Source organism: Ranitomeya variabilis, chromosome 5 (genome assembly GCF_051348905.1).
Source record: "Ranitomeya variabilis isolate aRanVar5 chromosome 5, aRanVar5.hap1, whole genome shotgun sequence".
Classification (NCBI taxonomy): domain Eukaryota; kingdom Metazoa; phylum Chordata; class Amphibia; order Anura; family Dendrobatidae; genus Ranitomeya; species Ranitomeya variabilis.
Genome location: NC_135236.1, coordinates 685,834,226 through 685,861,612, shown reverse-complemented (window position 1 = coordinate 685,861,612; position 27,387 = coordinate 685,834,226). Strand labels below are relative to the sequence as shown.

Here is a 27,387-nt window from a genome sequence, read left to right as displayed (position 1 = left end):
ATACTGGTTATAGGGGCACTATGCGGTGAAGGCGGTATATATACCAGCAGTCCCAGGTCGGGAATATAGATATAAACCTCCGATCCATCACTGCCAAGATCCTCCAATAACACCAGAATTGTATGCTGCCACCAGTTCCTTGTTAGATATAAGTCCGGTCCGTTAACAGGCTTATATCGGGTCAGAAACCAACCCCGGGTAGCGTATAAGTACTAGCCGGACTCACGGACGTGGGAAATCGGGTTTTGAGATAAAAGAGCAGCTCAAAATTAATTGATATTTTATTTTAGATAATACACATACGGTATATACAGAGTAATGTACAGAGATTACAGCTAGAGGTACAGATAAAGGGAGGGTATAGGTTGGGGTATCAGCTAGCTGTATGCGTCACATTACCGGTTCTTATCACTTGTGGATGGAGGGAAGCTCTTGTATCCACAGGCACCTTCTTAGTTCCTGGTCCATCTCCACGCGTGACGCGATGTGGCATCCATGGCAGAACAAAGATGGGGCTAAAGGTGTGTAGCTAGCTTTTAACCCTTAGTGCGCCCCTCCCATATTTGCCACCACCGGTCTGGGTTGGAGTGAATTCTCATCAACGGGTTCATTGGGGCTGGACCGATACAGAGAGTCCAAACTTGGGTCAGCTAAGTGGTTCTGGAGAGCCGGTCTCGATAGCTCGGTATCTGGCACAGCTAGAGAAATATAAAATGCAGGGGTGCGTGCAGGGGGCTCCCAGGGTTCTGGTGGTACACTGGGCTTAACCCTGAGATGCACAGTACTTTCATAATTCATCTCTAGATGTCAGTGCCAAAGAGTCTAGATGTTTCCCTTGATGTTGGCCGCCTTGCACACACAGGACAGCACGGGGTCCTAGCTCTGTTCCTCCTTGCCTCCATTAACATTAGGCTTGTAATTTTCTAGCCATTTGGCAAAAGTTCTGCTCTTTTGGGAATTGTGTACTGTTCCCAAGAGTAGGGGGCCACCCTTCAGGAGTGGAGGGAGATCTCTGGATAATCTATGGGGCCTGAATTCATAAATCCAAAATGGAGTCTCCCTTGTCCCTCACATCCCCGCTTTAGAGGGCGCTAGGAGGTATGACATTCCGCAACCTCCCCTTGCCGGGATAATCCGTCATCATTGCCATGGTCCCGCCCCCTTTTGTGGCGAATGGCGAAATGGTATTGCTGGAGCGTGAGTCTCCAGCGTACCAACCTCCCATTCGTCCCGGAGACCATGTGTAACCAGCTGAGGGGTTGTGATCCGTCTCCACGGTGATGTGGCACCCGTATAAGTAGGACTGCAGATGCTGCAGGGCCCATACGATTTCCAGGCATTCCTTTTCCATCATGGAGTAGGCCACCTCCCTCGGCAAAAGCCTCCTGCTCAGATACAGGATGAGATGCTCTTGGCCCGTCGAGTTAACCTGACTGAGCACAGCATCGAGGCCATAGTCACCGGCATCGGTCTGTACTATAAACGGCCATTCAAAGTCAGAAGCTTGGTACTGGGAGGCTAGAGAGAGCAGTTTTGAGCGCCTGAGAAGCTGTCTCGCAGGGGACTGTCCAGTCAACTGCGACAGGCAGCTTCTTCTTGGTGAGGTCCATCAGGGGCTTTGCCTGGGTACTATAGTACCCGGCGGTTCCCAGAAAGGACATCACCTGCTTCTTGGTCCTGGGGGTGGGCCAGGATGCAATGGCATCCACTTTCCCAGGCTCTGGCTTCAGAACACCCCACCTACCTGGTGATCCAGGTAGAGGACCTTGCTCATGCCCAGCTGGCATTTTTACAGCTTGATGGTCAAACCTGCCCATTGGATCCGCCCAAGCACCTGCGCCAGATGCTCTAGGTGATCCTCCCAGGTGGCAGTGAAGATGGCAATATCATCCAGGTACGCAGTCGCATACCCTTCAAGTCCCTTGAGCAGTGTGCTGACCATCTGTTGAAAAGTGGCAGGGGCATTCTTCATGCCGAACAGCATCACAGTGGACTCGTAGAGTCCAAAAGGAGTAATAAAGGCATAGCATTCCCATGCCTCACAGGTCAGGGGAATCTGCCAATATCCCCGGCTCAGATCCATGATGGTCAGGTACTTGGCCCCCGGCCAACTGGTCGAGCAGGTCATCGATGCGTGGTATGGGGAACGCATCGGTGACTGTCACAGCATTGAGCCCCCTGTAGCCCTCGGAGAACCAGGTTGTTCGGTCCTTTTTGGGGACGAGGACCACGGGCGAAGCCCACGCGTTGCTGGATACTTGGATCACCCCCAGCTTCAGCATTTCGTCAATCTCTTGACGCATGTTCTGCTGCATCTTGAGAGAGACACAATATGCTGAACGCCGGATTGGGGGGTTATTACCGGTGTTCACGTCATGGCTCTGTCCTTCCGGGCAGGCTGCTGAACAGCTCCCGGAAGTGGTGTAGGGTGACCCCCCAGCTGGGACTGTTGGTCCTCCGAGGGCTGGTTGCCAACCTTCACATCCTCAATGGATCCACCCGCCTTAGCCTGGGTGAGCAGATCCAGGAGGATTTCTGCTTCTCCTTCCTCGGAAAGGTTGCGCAAGGGGAGGGCGCAGGCCTCCCGCTCATGATGGGCCTTCATCATGTTCACATGGAAGGCAGTCCTCCATCCAAGGTTGTGGTCCAGGGTGACCAGGCGTTGATCTGCTGGTGCACGAAGAATGGGCCCTCTCAGGCCGCCTGAAGCTTGTTCTGTGGTACAGGGACCAGTACCCACACCTTTTGACCCACCTGGTAGGTCCTCTCACAAGCATTCTGGTTGTACCAATGCTTCTGATCAGTCTAGGCTTGTGCCATATTTTCATGCACCAGCTCGTCAAGGCCATCATCTTGTCCCGGAAGCGCACGACATACTCGATGACTGACACTCCAGGGGCCACCAAGTCCCCTTCCCACGCTTCTTTCACCAGAGCCAGGGGCCCCCACAGACATCGCCCATACAGGAGCGCAAAGGGGGAAAAGCCTGTTGAAGTCTGTGGAACCTCCAGATAGGCGAATAACAGGTGTGGGAGGTACCGCTCCCAATCTCTCCCGTGGTAGTCGACAAACATCTTAAGTATCTGCTTCAAGGTGCCATTGAACCGCTCACACAGGCCATTAGTCTGTGGGTGGTACGGACTGGCAACCAGATGTGGTACATGTATTTTCTTACAGAGGGACTCCATCAGCTGCGACATGAATTGGGTCCCTCGGTCGGTGAGCATTTGGCAGTAGCCACCTTCTCGGCCCGAATGGATGACAAAGCTACAGCTTCAGGGTACCGGGTGGCATAATCTACTACTGTCAGTATGAAGTGTTTCCCGGAGCAGCTGGGAATGGACAGCGGTCCGCTGAGATCTACAGCTACCCTCTTGAAAGGCTCCTCCATGATGGACAGAGTCACCAGTGGGGCTTTGGGGCGCAGCCCTGCCTTCCCCACCCTCTGACAGGTGTCAAACCAACGGCAGTAGGCAGCCACATCAGCCCCCATTTTAGGCCAGTAGAAGTGCTGGGCTAGCCTGGCCATGGTTTTAGCGATCCCTACGTGTCCAGCCATCGGATCTCATGTGCGATCCCCAACAATTCCGCCCTGAATGGATAGGGTACCACTGTCGGTCCCTGGGCCACACCTCCGGTGAACCCTGCTAGACGATTACCCGGTACAGCAGTCCCTTGTCCCAGACCACCCGCTCGTGGTCTGACTCCAATGGGAGGCTGTACCACCTGTTCTTTAAGAGCTTTCAGGACGTCATCAGCTTCTAACGCTGCCTGAAACCCCTGACTAGACGTGGCCAGAATAGACAAAACTGTCACGTCCTCCATTAATTCCCCAGGACCCATCTCCTGGCCTCTGTCTGTCTGACTCGGCAGCCAGGTCGGATGGCAGATACCCAGAGTACTGCAGGATGAATGGCAGGCACCCCCGAGTACTGCAGGAGGGACAGCAGACACCCCCGAGTACCTCAGGAAGGACGGCAGACACCCCCGAGTACTTCAGGACGGGCGGCAGGCACCCCCGAGTACCACAGAATGGATGGGAAAAAAAACCCTGAGTACCGCAGGACGGACGGCAGACACCCCCGAGTACCGCAGGACGGACAGCTTACACTCCCGAGTACCGCAGGACGGACGGCAGACACCCCAGAGTACAGCAGGACGGACGGCAGACACCCCCGAGTACCACAGGATGGACGGCAGACACCACCGAGTACAGCAGGATGGATGGCTTACACCCCCGAGTACCGCAGAACGGACGGCAGGCTGTTATGATCTGGTGGCCTAGGAGCAGCATGAGACGTACTCTGGAGAAGGTGCGACCTGTACTGACCGCAGACCCTGAACTTAACACCGCAACTAGAAGTAGCCGTGGAATGTACCTAACACTCCCTAGACATCTCGACACAGCCGGAGGACTAAATACCCCTAAAGATAGAAAATCCCCAAAGGATAGACAGCCCCCCACAAATATTGACTGTGAGAGGAGAGGGAAATAACATACGCAGACTGAAATCAGGATTTAGCAAAGGAGGCCGCTCTAGCTAAATAGAAAGGATAGGGCAGAGTACTATGCGGTCAGTATTAAAACACTAGAAAATATCCACCACAGAAAATACAAAATCTCCACATCTAACTAAAGATATGGAGGGTATATCTGCATCTCCAGAGATACCAGCTTGACTGAACAAATCCTTATACAGACCAAGCTGGACAAGACAAAACATGGAAAAGAACTGAACAATAAGGCCCACAGCATGTGGACTGCAAAAAAACAAAGCCAGAACTTAGCAGGAGAGACCAGGCAGGGATGTGAATCCTCCAGGAACAATGGACAACTGGCACTGACTAAAGGGTCAAGCAAGACTAAATAGCCCAGTCAGAATTGCAATAAGTGGACACACCTGATGACTGCAGCGATCCAAAGACAGCAGCGCTACCACTTATAACCACCGGAGGGAGCCCAAGAGCAGAATTCACAACAGCAGGCATCTCCGAGTCATAGCTCCCAACCGTCCCTCATTGTGCGGGACTGTCCCGGTTTTGTTGCTTCGCCCCGTTGTCCAGCACGGGATGCTCTGATCCTGCCCCCCCGCCTGCCCTCCCTCCTTGAAGACGATACTCACCTTGCTCCAGCGATGCCTGGTCTCAGCGTACACAGCTCGTCCTGAATGAGCGGTCACATGGTACCGCTCATTAAGGTCATGAATATGCGCATATTCATGACCTTAATGAGCGGTATCACGTGACCGCTCACGCAGGAAGAAGGTGCTGCGCCGGGAGTGGGACAGAGTGAGGGGGATGTCGGCGCGGCCGCGCGATGTGAGACAGGTGAGTATGAGGGACGGGGGGATGAAGGAGGACATAAGGCGGTGCGCCATGCAAGATGGGGGCGGGAGCGGGGGGTGGAGAGATAAGCCATGCATTCAGGGGGGAATATGAGCCATGCATTCAGGGGGGAATATGAGCCATGCATACAGGGGGGAGAATATGAGCCTTGCATTCAGGGGGGTGGGAATATGAGCCATGCATACAGGGGGGAGAATATGAGCCTTGCATTCAGGGGGGGGGGAATATGAGCCTTGCATACAGGGGAGGGAATATGAGCCATGCATTCGCGGGGGAATATGAGCCATGCATACGGGGGGGGAATATGAGCCATGCATACAGGGGGGAATATGAGCCATGCATTCAGGGGGGGGGGAATATGAGCCTTGCATACAGGAGGGGGAATATGAGCCATGTATATGGGATGGGAGGGAGATGAGCCATGCATACAACGGGGGGGGGGGGAATATGAGCAATGCATACAGGAGTGAGGGGGATCATGTGGGATCATTATACAGTATGGAGAACTGTGTGACCATTATACATTATGGAGCATCATGTGTGACCATTATACAGTATGGAGCATCATGTGTGGCCATTATACAGTATTGAGCATCATGAGGGATCATTATACAGTATGGAGAACTGTGTGTGGCCGTTATACAGTATGGAGCACTGTGTGTGGCCATTATACATTATGGAGCATCATGTGTGGCCATTATACACTATGGAGCATCATGTGTGGCCATTATACAGTATTGAGCATCATGTGTGGCCATTATACAGTATGGAGCATCATGTGTGGCCATTATACAGTATTGAGCATCATGTGTGGTCATTATACAGTATGAAGCATCATGTGTGGCCATTATACAGTATGGAGCATCATGTATGGCCATTATACAGTATGGAGCATCATGTGTGGCCATTATACAGTATGGAGCATCATGTGTGGCCATTATACAGTATGGAGCATCATGTGCAGCCATTATACACTATGGAACATCATGTGTGGCCATTATACAGTATGGAGCACTGTGTGTGGCCATTATACAGTATGGAGCACTGTGTGGCCATTATACAGTATGGAGGATCATGTGTGGCCATTATACAGTATGGGGCATCATGTGTGGCCATTATACAGTATGGAGCGTCATGTGTGTTCATTAATACAGTATGGAGCATCATGTGTGGTCATTATACGGTATGGAGCACTGTGTGGCCATTATACAGTATGGAGCATCATGTGTGGTCATTATACAGTATGGAGCACTGTGTGGCCATATTTTTTTGTTTATAATTATTGTATATGAAACAGTGTGATCAGCAGTGCTGAATGGGTGTGGTTGGGACGTGGACATGGGAATTACTAATTATGAATGGGTGTGGTCAGAGGCGTGGCCTAAAATTTGTCCCTCTTTCCCATCTTCAAAAGTTGGGAGGTATGCCGAGTATATTAGGATGGACAGCAGACACCCCCGAGTACCGCAGCACGGATGGCAGAGACCCCCGAGTACCGCAGCACGGATGGCAGAGACCCCCGAGTACCGCAGGATGGATGGCAGAGACCCCCGAGTACCTCAGGATGGACGTCAGACACCCCCGAGTACCACAGGATGGATGACAGACACCCCCAAGTACTTCAGGACGGACGTCAGACACCCCCGAGTACAGCAGGGCATAATACCGGTATAGACAGACTGTTGTTTCTGATATTCAGGGGTCCCATAGTTACAGGGTCTTTACCACAGGACGACGCAGAACACATGTGCAGCCAATATTCAACAAGGCGACAAAATCGAAGCCTGAAAATTACAGGCCGGTGAGTGTAACCTCGGCTGTGGGCAAAATCCTGGAGAGTTTCCTCAGAGAATCCTGGAGGATCTCACATCACCTCATGACCTGGCGTCAACATGGCTGTGTGAGGGATCGGTCCTGTCAGACTCATCTGATCAGCTTCTGTGAGGAGGAGGGAAGCTCCAGACTGGAGCAGACAAACGTAATGGATGTCGTCTATATGAATTGTCACAGGGGTTTAATACGGGGCCACGTTAGTATGTAAAATATAAAAGAGTAATGGGAATAGGGGAAGACACAGGAGCTTCTCACACAACCAGAATATCATCCAAAAGTGAATTTATTTCAGTTCTTCATTACAAAAAGTGAATCTCCTATATTCTATAGAGTCAGTACACACAGAGTGATCTATTTCACGTGTTTATTTCTGTTAATGTTGATGATTATGGCTTACAGCCAATGAAAACCCAAAAGTCATTATCTCAGTAAATTAGAATACTTTATCACACCAGCTTGAAAAATGATTGTGAAATCTGAAATGTTCCCTCCTGAAATGTGTGATCAGTAAATGCCCTCAGTACTTGGTCTTTGGTCCTTTGGCATCAATTACTGCATCAGTGCAGCGTGGCATGGAGGGATCAGCCTGTGGTGCTGCTGAGGGGTTATGGAGGCCCAGGTTGCTTTGATAGCAGCCTTCAGCTCGTCTGCATTGTTGGGTCTGGTGTCTCATCTTCCTCTTGACAATACTCCATAGATTCTCTATGGGGTTAAGGTCAGGCGAGTCTGCTGCCCATCAAGCCCAGTGATACTGTTGTTTTTACACCAGGTATTGGTACTTTTGGCAGTGTGGACAGCGGCCAAGTCCTGCTGGAGAATGACATTTCCATCTCCAAAAAGCTTGTGGGCAGAGGGAAGTATGAAGTGCTCTACACTGTCCTGGTAGACGGCTGCGCTGACTTTGGTCCTGATAAAACACAGTGGACCTACACCAGCAGATGACATGGCTCCCCAAACCATCCCTGATTGTGGAGACTTCACACCAGACCTCCAGCAGCTTGGATTGTGGCCTCTCCACTCTTCCTCCAGACTCTGGGACCTTGGACCACTGACAACAGTCCAGTTCTTGTTCTCCTTGGCCCAGGTAAGACACTTCTGGCGTTGTCTATTGGTCATGAGTGGCTGACACAAGGAATGTGACACTTGTAGCCCGTGTCCTGGAGACGTCTGTGTGTGGTGAAGCAATGGCTCCAGCAGCAGTCCGCTCCTTGTGAATCTCCCCCACATTACTGAATGGCCTTTTATTAACAATCCTTTCCAGGCTGCGGTTATCCCGGTTCCTTGTGCACCTTTTTCTACCACACTTTTTCCTTCCACTCCACTTTCCATTAATATTCTTGGATACAGCACTGTGTGAACAGCCGGCTTCTTTACCAATGACCTTTTGTGGCTTCCCCTCCTTGTGGAGTGTGTCAGTGACTGCCCTCTGGACATCTGTCAGGTCAGCAGTCTTCCCCATGATTGTGGAGCTACTGAAACAGACTAAGGACCTTTATAAACACTTAGGAGCCTTCACAGGTGTTAAGTCTTAATTATTCTAATTTACTGAGATAATTACTTTTCAGTTTTCATTGGCTGTAAGCCATAATCATCAACATTAACAGAAATAAACACGTGAAATAGATCACTCTGTGTGTAATGACTCTATAGAATATAGGAATTTTACTTTTTGCATTGAAGAACTGAAATAAATTCACTTTTTGATGATATTCTAATATTGTGAGAAGCTCCTGTATTTGAAATTGATTTAACAACTGAGTGGTTATTAATGGGACACGCTGGCATTGGGGAACAGGTATCAGTGGGGAAACACAGAGTCAGCATTTGTGAGAATCAGACTGCACTCAGATGTCATCCGAATGCAGTCCTATTGGAATACCTGGGGTGGACCCGCAGATCCATGACAACGAACCTCCCAAGGGTGAGCTGACCAGGTAGACCACCCCCTATACAGGGAGCGTTAGGGGCAGACCCAAGGGAGACTATTGCCGCAGAAGCTGGAACCCGGAAACAGGTAGTAGGAAGTACAAGATAAAGAAGCTAGGACGGACAGAGTGAGGCAAGATGAAGTACAGTTAGGTAAGAGCTGGGAACCGGCGAGACCAAAGGAGCAGTGCAAAGGGGAAGACACAAAGGAAGCAGGACAGGACAGAGACACCAGACTACAGAGCATGGAGAGGACACTGGGAGAACTGGACTGGATGAGGAGACAAAGAAGCTTGGGAAAGGCAGAGAAGCTGAACTGGCTGGACAGAGCGGAGATTCAGAACAGGCAGTGCAAAGACAATGGTGGACCTGAGTCACAGAAGCACAAATGACAGACAGGCAAGGAGCAGAGGAAGGAATCACCTTATATACATGGAGTGCTGGAGGACTTCCGGGTCACGGTCCTCCAGGATCACAGAGAGGAGATACAGAGCGCCTGCAAATCAGAAAGAGGAAGTGCTGGAGTGGGCGCTGCGCACGCGCACCCGACGAGAACCAGAGAGCAGAGAATGAAGGAGAGGACGCGCGCCTGCAGGAGGAGCGCGCCGCAGCGGGTAAGAATGAGCGGAAGGAGTGGCCGTGACAGCATTAGGTAACACAAGGGTCAGTATTGGGCCCTCTTCTTTTTGACATATTTATTAACGACCTTGTAGAGGGCATTCAGAGTAGAATTACGATATTTGCAGATTAGGTACACAAGGGTCAGTATCGGGCCCTTAGGTACATTAGGTACCACAAGGGTCAGTATTGGGCCCTCTTCTTTTTGACATATTTATTAACGACCTTGTAGAGGGCATTCAGAGTAGAATTACGATATTTGCAGATTAGGTACTCAAGGGTCAGTATCGGGCCCTTAGGTACATTAGGTACCACAAGGGTCAGTATTGGGCCCTCTTCTTTTTGACATATTTATTAACGACCTTGTAGAGGGCATTCAGAGTAGAATTACGATATTTGCAGATTAGGTACACAAGGGTCAGTATCGGGCCCTTAGGTACATTAGGTACCACAAGGGTCAGTATTGGGCCCTCTTCTTTTTGACATATTTATTAACGACCTTGTAGAGGGCATTCAGAGTAGAATTACGATATTTGCAGATGATACTAAACTCCTGTAAAGTGATGATACTCAACTGCAGAAGATGGGTCATAATCACACTGGGGGTTATTCAGATATAAAAGTGAAGGATGAGGGGTGATTTTATTGTAATGTAGAAATATATGAGGATCAGTGCAGAGATCTGTATAATGATCATTACACTAATGACTGCTAAGGGGACAAGGGGCCTCCTCTACGCCTGGAGGAAAGAAGGCTGAATCCTAGTCACAGACACAGATTCTCTACTGTAAGGGCAGTGAGACTATGGAACTCTCTGTGACGTGGGTTTACCATGGTTGATTCACTATCTAGACGTCTTTCTTGATAAATATAATATTACAGGTCAGGTGATGGGACCTGGAACCGGGGACCTCGTCTGATCGCTGTATGGAGTCAGGAAGGAATTTTCCCCTAATATGGAGCCATTAGTATTTGACCCAGGGGTTTTTTGCTTCCTCTGGACCAACATGTGAGGTGATAGAATGAACTCGATGGTTTACGTCTGCCTTCAACACTATGAAACTATGGATGTCGCTGTTATTATGGGGGCACCGAGGATGCTACTAGGACATCAGAGCAATACCCCTGCAGCCACCATTGCGTTCTGTCCGGACCCTGTGACTTTGCCCCTCTCCCTCCTTACTTGACATTGGCGACACACGGCTCCCGGGAGGTCGTGTTCTCAGTGATATCCATGTCACCGTGAGCGAAGGCGACGAGCCACCAGATCATGGCGAACAGCAGCCAGCTGCACAGGAAGGACATGGTGAAGATGACCAGCGTGTGGCGCCACTTCAGGTCCACCAGGGTGGTGAAGACGTCCTGCAGGAAGCGGCCCTGTTCCCGGATGTTTTTATGCGCCACGTTGCAAGCTCCATTCTTTGCTACAAATCGTGCTTTCCTCAGTCGGTCACGGATTCTCGGTTTCCGTAGATTTTCAGCAGCAATTCTGGCCAGAACATATTCCTCAGGGATTATACTTTTCCGGGCCAACATCCTGTCGGTGTCATAGTCCGTAATAATCTGTAATATACAAGGTGGGGGCGACGATGAGTCCTGCTACCTCCCGGGGGTCCGCACTAAAGGGGAAACGGAAAACAGATCGATGAACACCAAAAACATCAATTACATCACTGAGACACCTATCCATCACCAGAGATCAGCGGTGACATCACTGAGAATGCCTCCTATCCATCACCAGAGATCAGCGGTGAGATCACTGAGAATGCCTCCTATCCATCACCAGAGATCAGCGGTGACATCACTGAGAATGTCTCCTATCCATCACCAGAGATCAGCGGTGACATCACTGAGAATGTGTCCTATCCATCACCAGAGATCAGAGGTGACATCACTGAGAATGTCTCCTATCCATCACCAGAGATCAGCGGTGACCTCACTGAGAATGTCTCCTATCCATCACCAGAGATCAGTGGTGACATCACTGAGAATGCCTCCTATCCATCACCAGAGATCAGAGGTGACATCACTGAGAATGCCTCCTATCCATCACCAGAGATCAGAGGTGACATCACTGAGAATGCCTCCTATCCATCACCAGAGATCAGAGGTGACATCACTGAGAATGCCTCCTATCCATCACCAGAGATCAGCGGTGACATCACTGAGAATGTCTCCTATCCATCACCAGAGATCAGAGGTGACATCACTGAGAATGCCTCCTATCCATCACCAGAGATCAGCGGTGACATCACTGAGAATGTCTCCTATCCATCACTAGAGATCAGCGGTGACATCACTGAGAATGCCTCCTATCCATCACCAGAGATCAGCGGTGACATCACTGAGAATGTCTCCTATCCATCACCAGAGATCAGTGGTGACATCACTGAGAATGCCTCCTATCCATCACCAGAGATCAGCGGTGACATCACTGAGAATGTCTCCTATCCATCACCAGAGATCAGAGGTGACATCACTGAGAATGCCTCCTATCCATCACCAGAGATCAGCGGTGACATCACTGAGAATGTCTCCTATCCATCACTAGAGATCAGCGGTGACATCACTGAGAATGCCTCCTATCCATCACCAGAGATCAGCGGTGACATCACTGAGAATGCCTCCTATCCATCACCAGAGATCAGCGGTGACATCACTGAGAATGCCTCATATCCATCACCAGAGATCAGAGGTGACATCACTGAGAATGCCTCCTATCCATCACCAGAGATCAGAGGTGACATCACTGAGAATGCCTCCTATCCATCACCAGAGATCAGAGGTGACATCACTGAGAATGCCTCCTATCCATCACCAGAGATCAGCGATGATATCACTGAGAATGTCTCCTATCCATCACCAGAGATCAGCGGTGACATCACTGAGAATGCCTCCTATCCATCACCAGAGATCAGTGGTGACATCACTGAGAATGCCTCCTATCCATCACCAGAGATCAGAGGTGACATCACTGAGAATGCCTCCTATCCATCACCAGAGATCAGAGGTGACATCACTGAGAATGCCTCCTATCCATCACCAGAGATCAGAGGTGACATCACTGAGAATGCCTCCTATCCATCACCAGAGATCAGCGGTGACATCACTGAGAATGCCTCCTATCCATCACCAGAGATCAGCGGTGACATCACTGAGAATGTCTCCTATCCATCACCAGAGATCACAGGTGACATCACTGAGAATGCCTCCTATCCATCACCAGAGATCAGAGGTGACATCACTGAGAATGTCTCCTATCCATCACCAGAGATCAGAGGTGACATCACTGAGAATGCCTCCTATCCATCACCAGAGATCAGCGGTGACATCACTGAGAATGCCTCCTATCCATCACCAGAGATCAGCGGTGACATCACTGAGAATGTCTCCTATCCATCACCAGAGATCAGCGGTGACATCACTGAGAATGTCTCCTATCCATCACCAGAGATCAGCGGTGACATCACTGAGAATGTCTCCTATCCATCACCAGAGATCAGAGGTGACATCACTGAGAATGCCTCCTATCCATCACCAGAGATCAGCGGTGACATCACTGAGAATGTCTCCTATCCATCACCAGAGATCAGAGGTGACATCACTGAGAATGTCTCCTATCCATCACCAGAGATCAGAGGTGACATCACTGAGAATGTCTCCTATCCATCACCAGAGATCAGCGGTGAGATCACTGAGAATGCCTCTTATCCATCACCAGAGATCAGAGGTGACATCACTGAGAATGTCTCCTATCCATCATCAGAGATCAGCGGTGACATCACTGAGAATGCCTCCTATTCATCACCAGAGATCAGCGGTGACATCACTGAGAATGTCTCCTATCCATCACCAGAGATCACAGGTGACATCACTGAGAATGCCTCCTATCCATCACCAGAGATCAGAGGTGACATCACTGAGAATGCCTCCTATCCATCACCAGAGATCAGAGGTGACATCACTGAGAATGTCTCCTATCCATCACCAGAGATCAGAGGTGACATCACTGAGAATGCCTCCTATCCATCACCAGAGATCAGCGGTGACATCACTGAGAATGCCTCCTATCCATCACCAGAGATCAGCGGTGAAATCACTGAGAATGTCTCCTATCCATCACCAGAGATCAGCGGTGACATCACTGAGAATGTCTCCTATCCATCACCAGAGATCAGCGGTGACATCACTGAGAATGTCTCCTATCCATCACCAGAGATCAGAGGTGACATCACTGAGAATGCCTCCTATCCATCACCAGAGATCAGCGGTGACATCACTGAGAATGTCTCCTATCCATCACCAGAGATCAGAGGTGACATCACTGAGAATGTCTCCTATCCATCACCAGAGATCAGAGGTGACATCACTGAGAATGTCTCCTATCCATCACCAGAGATCAGCGGTGAGATCACTGAGAATGCCTCTTATCCATCACCAGAGATCAGAGGTGACATCACTGAGAATGTCTCCTATCCATCACCAGAGATCAGAGGTGACATCACTGAGAATGCCTCCTATCCATCACCAGAGATCAGCGGTGACATCACTGAGAATGCCTCCTATCCATCACTAGAGATCAGCGGTGACATCACTGAGAATGTCTCCTATCCATCATCAGAGATCAGCGGTGACATCACTGAGAATGCCTCCTATTCATCACCAGAGATCAGCGGTGACATCACTGAGAATGTCTCCTATCCATCACCAGAGATCACAGGTGACATCACTGAGAATGCCTCCTATCCATCACCAGAGATCAGAGGTGACATCACTGAGAATGCCTCCTATCCATCACTAGAGATCAGAGGTGACATCACTGAGAATGTCTCCTATCCATCACCAGAGATCAGAGGTGACATCACTGAGAATGCCTCCTATCCATCACCAGAGATCAGCGGTGACATCACTGAGAATGCCTCCTATCCATCACCAGAGATCAGCGGTGACATCACTGAGAATGTCTCCTATCCATCACCAGAGATCAGCGGTGACATCACTGAGAATGTCTCCTATCCATCACCAGAGATCAGCGGTGACATCACTGAGAATGTCTCCTATCCATCACCAGAGATCAGAGGTGACATCACTGAGAATGCCTCCTATCCATCACCAGAGATCAGCGGTGACATCACTGAGAATGCCTCCTATCCATCACCAGAGATCAGAGGTGACATCACTGAGAATGTCTCCTATCCATCACCAGAGATCAGAGGTGACATCACTGAGAATGCCTCCTATCCATCACCAGAGATCAGAGGTGACATCACTGAGAATGTCTCCTATCCATCACCAGAGATCAGAGGTGACATCACTGAGAATGCCTCCTATCCATCACCAGAGATCAGAGGTGACATCACTGAGAATGTCTCCTATCCATCACCAGAGATCAGCGGTGAGATCACTGAGAATGCCTCCTATCCATCACCAGAGATCAGAGGTGACATCACTGAGAATGTCTCCTATCCATCACAAGAGATCAGCGGTGACATCACTGAGAATGCCTCCTATCCATCACCAGAGATCAGCGGTGACATCACTGAGAATGTCTCCTATCCATCACCAGAGATCAGCGGTGACATCACTGAGAATGCCTCCTATCCATCACCAGAGATCAGCGGTGACATCACTGAGAATGCCTCCTATCCATCACCAGAGATCAGAGGTGACATCACTGAGAATGCCTCCTATCCATCACCAGAGATCAGCGGTGACATCACTGAGAATGTCTCCTATCCATCACCAGAGATCAGCGGTGACATCACTGAGAATGTCTCCTATCCATCACTAGAGATCAGAGGTGACATCACTGAGAATGCCTCCTATCCATCACCAGAGATCAGAGGTGACATCACTGAGAATGCCTCCTATCCATCACCAGAGATCAGCGGTGACATCACTGAGAATGTCTCCTATCCATCACCAGAGATCAGAGGTGACATCACTGAGAATGTCTCCTATCCATCACCAGAGATCAGAGGTGACATCACTGAGAATGTCTCCTATCCATCACCAGAGATCAGAGGTGACATCACTGAGAATGTCTCCTATCCATCACCAGAGATCAGCGGTGACATCACTGAGAATGCCTCCTATCCATCACCAGAGATCAGCGGTGACATCACTGAGAATGCCTCCTATCCATCACTAGAGATCAGAGGTGACATCACTGAGAATGCCTCCTATCCATCACCAGAGATCAGAGGTGACATCACTGAGAATGTCTCCTATCCATCACTAGAGATCAGCGGTGACATCACTGAGAATGTCTCCTATCCATCACCAGAGATCAGCGGTGACATCACTGAGAATGCCTCCTATCCATCACCAGAGATCAGCGGTGACATCACTGAGAATGCCTCCTATCCATCACCAGAGATCAGAGGTGACATCACTGAGAATGCCTCCTATCCATCACCAGAGATCAGCGGTGACATCACTGAGAATGTCTCCTATCCATCACTAGAGATCAGCGGTGACATCACTGAGAATGTCTCCTATCCATCACCAGAGATCAGCGGTGACATCACTGAGAATGTCTCCTATCCATCACCAGAGATCAGCGGTGACATCACTGAGAATGCCTCCTATCCATCACCAGAGATCAGAGGTGACATCACTGAGAATGCCTCCTATTCATCACCAGAGATCAGCGGTGACATCACTGAGAATGCCTCCTATCCATCACCAGAGATCAGAGGTGACATCACTGAGAATGCCTCCTATCCATCACCAGAGATCAGCGGTGACATCACTGAGAATGTCTCCTATCCATCACCAGAGATCAGAGGTGACATCACTGAGAATGTCTCCTATCCATCACCAGAGATCAGCGGTGACATCACTGAGAATGTCTCCTATCCATCACCAGAGATCAGAGGTGACATCACTGAGAATGCCTCCTATCCATCACCAGAGATCAGCGGTGACATCACTGAGAATGCCTCCTATCCATCACCAGAGATCAGCGGTGACATCACTGAGAATGCCTCCTATCCATCACCAGAGATCAGAGGTGACATCAGTGAGAATGTCTCCTATCCATCACCAGAGATCAGAGGTGACATCACTGAGAATACCTCCTATCCATCACCAGAGATCAGAGGTGACATCACTGAGAATGCCTCCTATCCATCACCAGAGATCAGAGGTGACATCACTGAGAATGCCTCCTATCCATCACCAGAGATCAGAGGTGACATCACTGAGAATGTCTCCTATCCATCACCAGAGATCAGCGGTGACATCACTGAGAATGCCTCCTATCCATCACCAGAGATCAGCGGTGACATCACTGAGAATGCCTCCTATCCATCACCAGAGATCAGCGGTGACATCACTGAGAATGTCTCCTATCCATCACCAGAGATCAGCGGTGACATCACTGAGAATGCCTCCTATCCATCACCAGAGATCAGCGGTGACATCACTGAGAATGCCTCCTATCCATCACCAGAGATCAGCGGTGACATCACTGAGAATGCCTCCTATCCATCACCAGAGATCAGAGGTGACATCACTGAGAATGTCTCCTATCCATCACCAGAGATCAGCGGTGACATCACTGAGAATGTCTCCTATCCATCACCAGAGATCAGCGGTGACATCACTGAGAATGCCTCCTATCCATCACCAGAGATCAGCGGTGACATCACTGAGAATGCCTCCTATCCATCACCAGAGATCAGCGGTGACATCACTGAGAATGTCTCCTATCCATCACTAGAGATCAGCGGTAACATCACTGAGAATGTCTCCTATCCATCACCAGAGATCAGCGGTGACATCACTGAGAATGTCTCCTATCCATCACCAGAGATCAGCGGTGACATCACTGAGAATGTCTCCTATCCATCACCAGAGATCAGAGGTGACATCACTGAGAATGTCTCCTATCCATCACCAGAGATCAGAGGTGACATCACTGAGAATGTCTCCTGTCCATCACCAGAGATCAGCGGTGACATCACTGAGAATGTCTCCTATCCATCACTAGAGATCAGAGGTGACATCACTGAGAATGCCTCCTATCCATCACTAGAGATCAGCGGTAACATCACTGAGAATGTCTCCTATCCATCACCAGAGATCAGCGGTGACATCACTGAGAATGCCTCCTATCCATCACCAGAGATCAGCGGTGATATCACTAAGAATGTCTCCTATCCATCACTAGAGATCAGCGGTGACATCACTGAGAATGCCTCCTATCCATCACTAGAGATCAGCGGTGACATCACTGAGAATGTCTCCTATCCATCACCAGAGATCAGCGGTGACATCACTGAGAATGTCTCCTATCCATCACCAGAGATCAGAGGTGACATCACTGAGAATGTCTCCTATCCATCACCAGAGATCAGCGGTGACATCACTGAGAATGTCTCCTATCCATCACCAGAGATCAGCGGTGACATCACTGAGAATGTCTCCTATCCATCACCAGAGATCAGAGGTGACATCACTGAGAATGCCTCCTATCCATCACCAGAGATCAGCGGTGACATCACTGAGAATGTCTCCTATCCATCACCAGAGATCAGAGGTGACATCACTGAGAATGCCTCCTATCCATCACCAGAGATCAGCGGTGACATCACTGAGAATGCCTCCTATCCATCACCAGAGATCAGCGGTGACATCACTGAGAATGTCTCCTATCCATCACCAGAGATCAGCGGTGACATCACTGAGAATGTCTCCTATCCATCACCAGAGATCAGCGGTGACATCACTGAGAATGTCTCCTATCCATCACCAGAGATCAGAGGTGACATCACTGAGAATGCCTCCTATCCATCACCAGAGATCAGCGGTGACATCACTGAGAATGTCTCCTATCCATCACCAGAGATCAGAGGTGACATCACTGAGAATGTCTCCTATCCATCACCAGAGATCAGAGGTGACATCACTGAGAATGTCTCCTATCCATCACCAGAGATCAGCGGTGAGATCACTGAGAATGCCTCTTATCCATCACCAGAGATCAGAGGTGACATCACTGAGAATGTCTCCTATCCATCATCAGAGATCAGCGGTGACATCACTGAGAATGCCTCCTATTCATCACCAGAGATCAGCGGTGACATCACTGAGAATGTCTCCTATCCATCACCAGAGATCACAGGTGACATCACTGAGAATGCCTCCTATCCATCACCAGAGATCAGAGGTGACATCACTGAGAATGCCTCCTATCCATCACCAGAGATCAGAGGTGACATCACTGAGAATGTCTCCTATCCATCACCAGAGATCAGAGGTGACATCACTGAGAATGCCTCCTATCCATCACCAGAGATCAGCGGTGACATCACTGAGAATGCCTCCTATCCATCACCAGAGATCAGCGGTGACATCACTGAGAATGTCTCCTATCCATCACCAGAGATCAGCGGTGACATCACTGAGAATGTCTCCTATCCATCACCAGAGATCAGCGGTGACATCACTGAGAATGTCTCCTATCCATCACCAGAGATCAGAGGTGACATCACTGAGAATGCCTCCTATCCATCACCAGAGATCAGCGGTGACATCACTGAGAATGTCTCCTATCCATCACCAGAGATCAGAGGTGACATCACTGAGAATGTCTCCTATCCATCACCAGAGATCAGAGGTGACATCACTGAGAATGTCTCCTATCCATCACCAGAGATCAGCGGTGAGATCACTGAGAATGCCTCTTATCCATCACCAGAGATCAGAGGTGACATCACTGAGAATGTCTCCTATCCATCACCAGAGATCAGAGGTGACATCACTGAGAATGCCTCCTATCCATCACCAGAGATCAGCGGTGACATCACTGAGAATGCCTCCTATCCATCACTAGAGATCAGCGGTGACATCACTGAGAATGTCTCCTATCCATCATCAGAGATCAGCGGTGACATCACTGAGAATGCCTCCTATTCATCACCAGAGATCAGCGGTGACATCACTGAGAATGTCTCCTATCCATCACCAGAGATCACAGGTGACATCACTGAGAATGCCTCCTATCCATCACCAGAGATCAGAGGTGACATCACTGAGAATGCCTCCTATCCATCACTAGAGATCAGAGGTGACATCACTGAGAATGTCTCCTATCCATCACCAGAGATCAGAGGTGACATCACTGAGAATGCCTCCTATCCATCACCAGAGATCAGCGGTGACATCACTGAGAATGCCTCCTATCCATCACCAGAGATCAGCGGTGACATCACTGAGAATGTCTCCTATCCATCACCAGAGATCAGCGGTGACATCACTGAGAATGTCTCCTATCCATCACCAGAGATCAGCGGTGACATCACTGAGAATGTCTCCTATCCATCACCAGAGATCAGAGGTGACATCACTGAGAATGCCTCCTATCCATCACCAGAGATCAGCGGTGACATCACTGAGAATGCCTCCTATCCATCACCAGAGATCAGAGGTGACATCACTGAGAATGTCTCCTATCCATCACCAGAGATCAGAGGTGACATCACTGAGAATGCCTCCTATCCATCACCAGAGATCAGAGGTGACATCACTGAGAATGTCTCCTATCCATCACCAGAGATCAGAGGTGACATCACTGAGAATGCCTCCTATCCATCACCAGAGATCAGAGGTGACATCACTGAGAATGTCTCCTATCCATCACCAGAGATCAGCGGTGAGATCACTGAGAATGCCTCCTATCCATCACCAGAGATCAGAGGTGACATCACTGAGAATGTCTCCTATCCATCACAAGAGATCAGCGGTGACATCACTGAGAATGCCTCCTATCCATCACCAGAGATCAGCGGTGACATCACTGAGAATGTCTCCTATCCATCACCAGAGATCAGCGGTGACATCACTGAGAATGCCTCCTATCCATCACCAGAGATCAGCGGTGACATCACTGAGAATGCCTCCTATCCATCACCAGAGATCAGAGGTGACATCACTGAGAATGCCTCCTATCCATCACCAGAGATCAGCGGTGACATCACTGAGAATGTCTCCTATCCATCACCAGAGATCAGCGGTGACATCACTGAGAATGTCTCCTATCCATCACTAGAGATCAGAGGTGACATCACTGAGAATGCCTCCTATCCATCACCAGAGATCAGAGGTGACATCACTGAGAATGCCTCCTATCCATCACCAGAGATCAGCGGTGACATCACTGAGAATGTCTCCTATCCATCACCAGAGATCAGAGGTGACATCACTGAGAATGTCTCCTATCCATCACCAGAGATCAGAGGTGACATCACTGAGAATGTCTCCTATCCATCACCAGAGATCAGAGGTGACATCACTGAGAATGTCTCCTATCCATCACCAGAGATCAGCGGTGACATCACTGAGAATGCCTCCTATCCATCACCAGAGATCAGCGGTGACATCACTGAGAATGCCTCCTATCCATCACTAGAGATCAGAGGTGACATCACTGAGAATGCCTCCTATCCATCACCAGAGATCAGAGGTGACATCACTGAGAATGTCTCCTATCCATCACTAGAGATCAGCGGTGACATCACTGAGAATGTCTCCTATCCATCACCAGAGATCAGCGGTGACATCACTGAGAATGCCTCCTATCCATCACCAGAGATCAGCGGTGACATCACTGAGAATGCCTCCTATCCATCACCAGAGATCAGAGGTGACATCACTGAGAATGCCTCCTATCCATCACCAGAGATCAGCGGTGACATCACTGAGAATGTCTCCTATCCATCACTAGAGATCAGCGGTGACATCACTGAGAATGTCTCCTATCCATCACCAGAGATCAGCGGTGACATCACTGAGAATGTCTCCTATCCATCACCAGAGATCAGCGGTGACATCACTGAGAATGCCTCCTATCCATCACCAGAGATCAGAGGTGACATCACTGAGAATGCCTCCTATTCATCACCAGAGATCAGCGGTGACATCACTGAGAATGCCTCCTATCCATCACCAGAGATCAGAGGTGACATCACTGAGAATGCCTCCTATCCATCACCAGAGATCAGCGGTGACATCACTGAGAATGTCTCCTATCCATCACCAGAGATCAGAGGTGACATCACTGAGAATGTCTCCTATCCATCACCAGAGATCAGCGGTGACATCACTGAGAATGTCTCCTATCCATCACCAGAGATCAGAGGTGACATCACTGAGAATGCCTCCTATCCATCACCAGAGATCAGCGGTGACATCACTGAGAATGCCTCCTATCCATCACCAGAGATCAGCGGTGACATCACTGAGAATGCCTCCTATCCATCACCAGAGATCAGAGGTGACATCAGTGAGAATGTCTCCTATCCATCACCAGAGATCAGAGGTGACATCACTGAGAATACCTCCTATCCATCACCAGAGATCAGAGGTGACATCACTGAGAATGCCTCCTATCCATCACCAGAGATCAGAGGTGACATCACTGAGAATGCCTCCTATCCATCACCAGAGATCAGAGGTGACATCACTGAGAATGTCTCCTATCCATCACCAGAGATCAGCGGTGACATCACTGAGAATGCCTCCTATCCATCACCAGAGATCAGCGGTGACATCACTGAGAATGCCTCCTATCCATCACCAGAGATCAGCGGTGACATCACTGAGAATGTCTCCTATCCATCACCAGAGATCAGCGGTGACATCACTGAGAATGCCTCCTATCCATCACCAGAGATCAGCGGTGACATCACTGAGAATGCCTCCTATCCATCACCAGAGATCAGCGGTGACATCACTGAGAATGCCTCCTATCCATCACCAGAGATCAGAGGTGACATCACTGAGAATGTCTCCTATCCATCACCAGAGATCAGCGGTGACATCACTGAGAATGTCTCCTATCCATCACCAGAGATCAGCGGTGACATCACTGAGAATGCCTCCTATCCATCACCAGAGATCAGCGGTGACATCACTGAGAATGCCTCCTATCCATCACCAGAGATCAGCGGTGACATCACTGAGAATGTCTCCTATCCATCACTAGAGATCAGCGGTAACATCACTGAGAATGTCTCCTATCCATCACCAGAGATCAGCGGTGACATCACTGAGAATGTCTCCTATCCATCACCAGAGATCAGCGGTGACATCACTGAGAATGTCTCCTATCCATCACCAGAGATCAGAGGTGACATCACTGAGAATGTCTCCTATCCATCACCAGAGATCAGAGGTGACATCACTGAGAATGTCTCCTGTCCATCACCAGAGATCAGCGGTGACATCACTGAGAATGTCTCCTATCCATCACTAGAGATCAGAGGTGACATCACTGAGAATGCCTCCTATCCATCACTAGAGATCAGCGGTAACATCACTGAGAATGTCTCCTATCCATCACCAGAGATCAGCGGTGACATCACTGAGAATGCCTCCTATCCATCACCAGAGATCAGCGGTGATATCACTAAGAATGTCTCCTATCCATCACTAGAGATCAGCGGTGACATCACTGAGAATGCCTCCTATCCATCACTAGAGATCAGCGGTGACATCACTGAGAATGTCTCCTATCCATCACCAGAGATCAGCGGTGACATCACTGAGAATGTCTCCTATCCATCACCAGAGATCAGAGGTGACATCACTGAGAATGTCTCCTATCCATCACCAGAGATCAGAGGTGACATCACTGAGAATGCCTCCTATCCATCACTAGAGATCAGCGGTAACATCACTGAGAATGTCTCCTATCCATCACCAGAGATCAGCGGTGACATCACTGAGAATGTCTCCTATCCATCACCAGAGATCAGCGGTGACATCACTGAGAATGTCTCCTATCCATCACCAGAGATCAGAGGTGACATCACTGAGAATGTCTCCTATCCATCACCAGAGATCAGCGGTGACATCACTGAGAATGCCTCCTATCCATCACCAGAGATCAGCGGTGACATCACTGAGAATGCCTCCTATCCATCACCAGTGATCAGCGGTGACATCACTGAGAATGTCTCCTATCCATCACCAGAGATCAGCGGTGACATCACTGAGAATGCCTCCTATCCATCACCAGAGATCAGCGGTGACATCACTGAGAATGCCTCCTATCCATCACCAGAGATCAGCGGTGACATCACTGAGAATGTCTCCTATCCATCACCAGAGATCAGCGGTGACATCACTGAGAATGCCTCCTATCCATCACCAGAGATCAGCGGTGACATCACTGAGAATGTCTCCTATCCATCACCAGAGATCAGCGGTGACATCACTGAGAATGCCTCCTATCCATCACCAGAGATCAGCGGTGACATCACTGAGAATGTCTCCTATCCATAACCAGACATCAGAGGTGACATCACTGAGAATGTCTCCTATCCATCACCAGAGATCAGCAGTGACATCACTGAGAATGTCTCCTATCCATCACCAGAGATCAGAGGTGACATCACTGAGAATGCCTCCTATCCATCACCAGAGATCAGCGGTGACATCACTGAGAATGTCTCCTATCCATCACCAGAGATCAGCGGTGACATCACTGAGAATGTCTCCTATCCATCACCAGAGATCAGAGGTGACATCACTGAGAATGTCTCCTATCCATCACCAGAGATCAGCGGTGACATCACTGAGAATGCCTCCTATCCATCACCAGAGATCAGAGGTGACATCACTGAGAATGTCTCCTATCCATCACCAGAGATCAGCGGTGACATCACTGAGAATGCCTCCTATCCATCACCAGAGATCAGCGGTGACATCACTGAGAATGTCTCCTATCAATCACCAGAGATCAGCGGTGACATCACTGAGAATGTCTCCTATCCATCACCAGAGATCAGCGGTGACATCACTGAGAATGCCTCCTATCCATCACCAGAGATCAGCGGTGACATCACCGAGAATGTCTCCTATCCATCACCAGAGATCAGCGGTGACATCACTGAGAATGTCTCCTATCCATCACCAGAGATCAGAGGTGACATCACTGAGAATGTCTCCTATCCATCACCAGAGATCAGCGGTGACATCACTGAGAATGTCTCCTATCCATCACCAGAGATCAGCGGTGACATCACTGAGAATGTCTCCTATCCATCACCAGAGATCAGAGGTGACATCACTGAGAATGTCTCCTATCCATCACCAGAGATCAGCGGTGACATCACTGAGAATGTCTCCTATCCATCACCAGAGATCAGCGGTGACATCACTGAGAATGTCTCCTATCCATCACCAGAGATCAGCGGTGACATCACTGAGAATGCCTCCTATCCATCACCAGAGATCAGCGGTGACATCACTGAGAATGCCTCCTATCCATCACCAGAGATCAGCGGTGACATCACTGAGAATGTCTCCTATCCATCACCAGAGATCAGCGGTGACATCACTGAGAATGTCTCCTATCCATCACCAGAGATCAGCGGTGACATCACTGAGAATGTCTCCTATCCATCACTAGAGATCAGCGGTGACATCACTGAGAATGCCTCCTATCCATCACCAGAGATCAGCGGTGACATCACTGAGAATGTCTCCTATCCATCACCAGAGATCAGCGGTGACATCACTGAGAATGCCTCCTATCCATCACCAGAGATCAGCGGTGACATCACTGAGAATGTCTCCTATCCATCACCAGAGATCAGAGGTGACATCACTGAGAATGTCTCCTATCCATCACTAGAGATCAGAGGTGACATCACTGAGAATGTCTCCTATCCATCACCAGAGATCAGCGGTGACATCACTGAGAATGTCTCCTATCCATCACCAGAGATCAGCGGTGACATCACTGAGAATGTCTCCTATCCATCACCAGAGATCAGCGGTGACATCACTGAGAATGTCTCCTATCCATCACCAGAGATCAGCGGTGACATCACTGAGAATGTCTCCTATCCATCACCAGAGATCAGCGGTGACATCACTGAGAATGTCTCCTATCCATCACCAGAGATCAGCAGTGACATCACTGAGAATGTCTCCTATCCATCACCAGAGATCAGAGGTGACATCACTGAGAATGCCTCCTATCCATCACTAGAGATCAGAGGTGACATCACTGAGAATGTCTCCTATCCATCACCAGAGATCAGCGGTGACATCACTGAGAATGTCTCCTATCCATCACCAGAGATCAGCAGTGACATCACTGAGAATGCCTCCTATCCATCATTAGAGATCAGCGGTGACGTCACTGAGAATGTCTCCTATCCATCACCAGAGATCAGCAGTGACATCACTGAGAATGTCTCCTATCCATCATTAGAGATCAGCGGTGACGTCACTGAGAATGTCTCCTATCCGTCACCAGAGATCAGCGGTGACATCACTGAGAATGCCTCCTATCCATCATTAGAGATCAGCGGTGACGTCACTTAGAATGTCTCCTATCCATCACCAGAGATCAGCGGTGACGTCACTGAGAATGTCTCCTATCCATCACTAGAGATCAATGGGGAGCTTAATGCACCAGATCTGTTCTTTGTGGCACAGTGATGTGTTTCCACAGCTCATGCCGATATCTGTCTACAATACTAATCAGTTGTCACCTACCGTAAGTCCACATCGTAGAGGGTCTCCAGGGTCTATGGACTCTGCTGCCCAATGTGTCACCGGGGAAGCGGAATCCTGTGCACAGAGTCCACAGATGATCGATCTCTGCACCTCGAGCTCTTCAGTGAGATGACCAGTTCTTGCACCTTGAGGTCTTCAGTTCTGTTCACAGATGACCAGTCCCTGCACCTTGAGATCTTCAGTTTTGATCACAGATGACTGGTCCCTGCACCTTGAGGTCTTCAGTTCTGATCACAGATAACCGATCCCTGCACCTGGAGGTCTTCAGTTCTGATCACAGATGACCGGTACCTGCACCTTGAGGTCTTCAGTTCTGATCACAGATGACGGGTCCCTGCACCTTCAGGTCTTCAGTTCTGATCACAGATGACCTGTCCCTGCACCTTGATGTCTTCAGTTCTGATCACAGATGACCAGTTCTTGCACCTTGAGGTCTTCAGTTCTGATCACAGATGACCAGTTCTTGCACCTTGAGGTCTTCAGTTCTGATCACAGATGACCGGTCCCTGCACCTTGAGGTCTTCAGTTCTGATCACAGATGACCGGTACCTGCACCTTGAGGTCTTCAGTTCTGATCACAGATGACCAGTTCTTGCACCTTGAGGTCTTCAATTCTGATCTAAGATGACCAGTTCTTGCACCTTGAGGTCTTCAGTTCTGATCACAGATGACCGGTACCTGCACCTTGATGTCTTCAGTTCTGATCACAGATGACCAGTTCTTGCACCTTGAGGTCTTCAGTTCTGATCACAGATGACCGGTACCTGCACCTTGATGTCTTCAGTTCTGATCACAGATGACCAGTTCTTGCACCTTGAGGTCTTCAGTTCTGATCACAGATGACCGGTCCCTGCACCTTGAGGTCTTCAGTTCTGATCACAGATGACCGGTACCTGCACCTTGAGGTCTTCAGTTCTGATCACAGATGACCGGTACCTGCACCTTGAGGTCTTCAGTTCTGATCACAGATGACCGGTACCTGCACCTTGAGGTCTTCAGTTCTGATCACAGATGACCGGTCCCTGCATTCAGCAGCTTTTGTTGTCAATCCCGGGTAACCTCCTCAGTCCTCCTGGAGCTTTTGGTGTAGAACAAACATCTGTTCCCTTGTTCTGCTCCCAGTCT

At 49.4% G+C, this 27,387-nt stretch overlaps 1 protein-coding gene across 1 annotated transcript in view; it reads right to left on the bottom strand.

The window, feature by feature from the left end:
* The window catches only part of KCNJ8 (potassium inwardly rectifying channel subfamily J member 8), a 33,857-nt gene extending 6,470 nt beyond the window's left edge, over nt 1–27,387 (bottom strand). Inside the window, exons 1-2 of the mRNA XM_077267231.1 lie at nt 26,242–27,387; nt 10,907–11,342 (exon numbers count right to left, since the gene is read on the bottom strand). Of these exons, the coding sequence (XP_077123346.1) occupies nt 10,907–11,259 (353 nt within the window). The 5' untranslated portion in view covers nt 11,260–11,342; nt 26,242–27,387. The remainder of the gene's footprint in view (nt 1–10,906; nt 11,343–26,241) is intronic.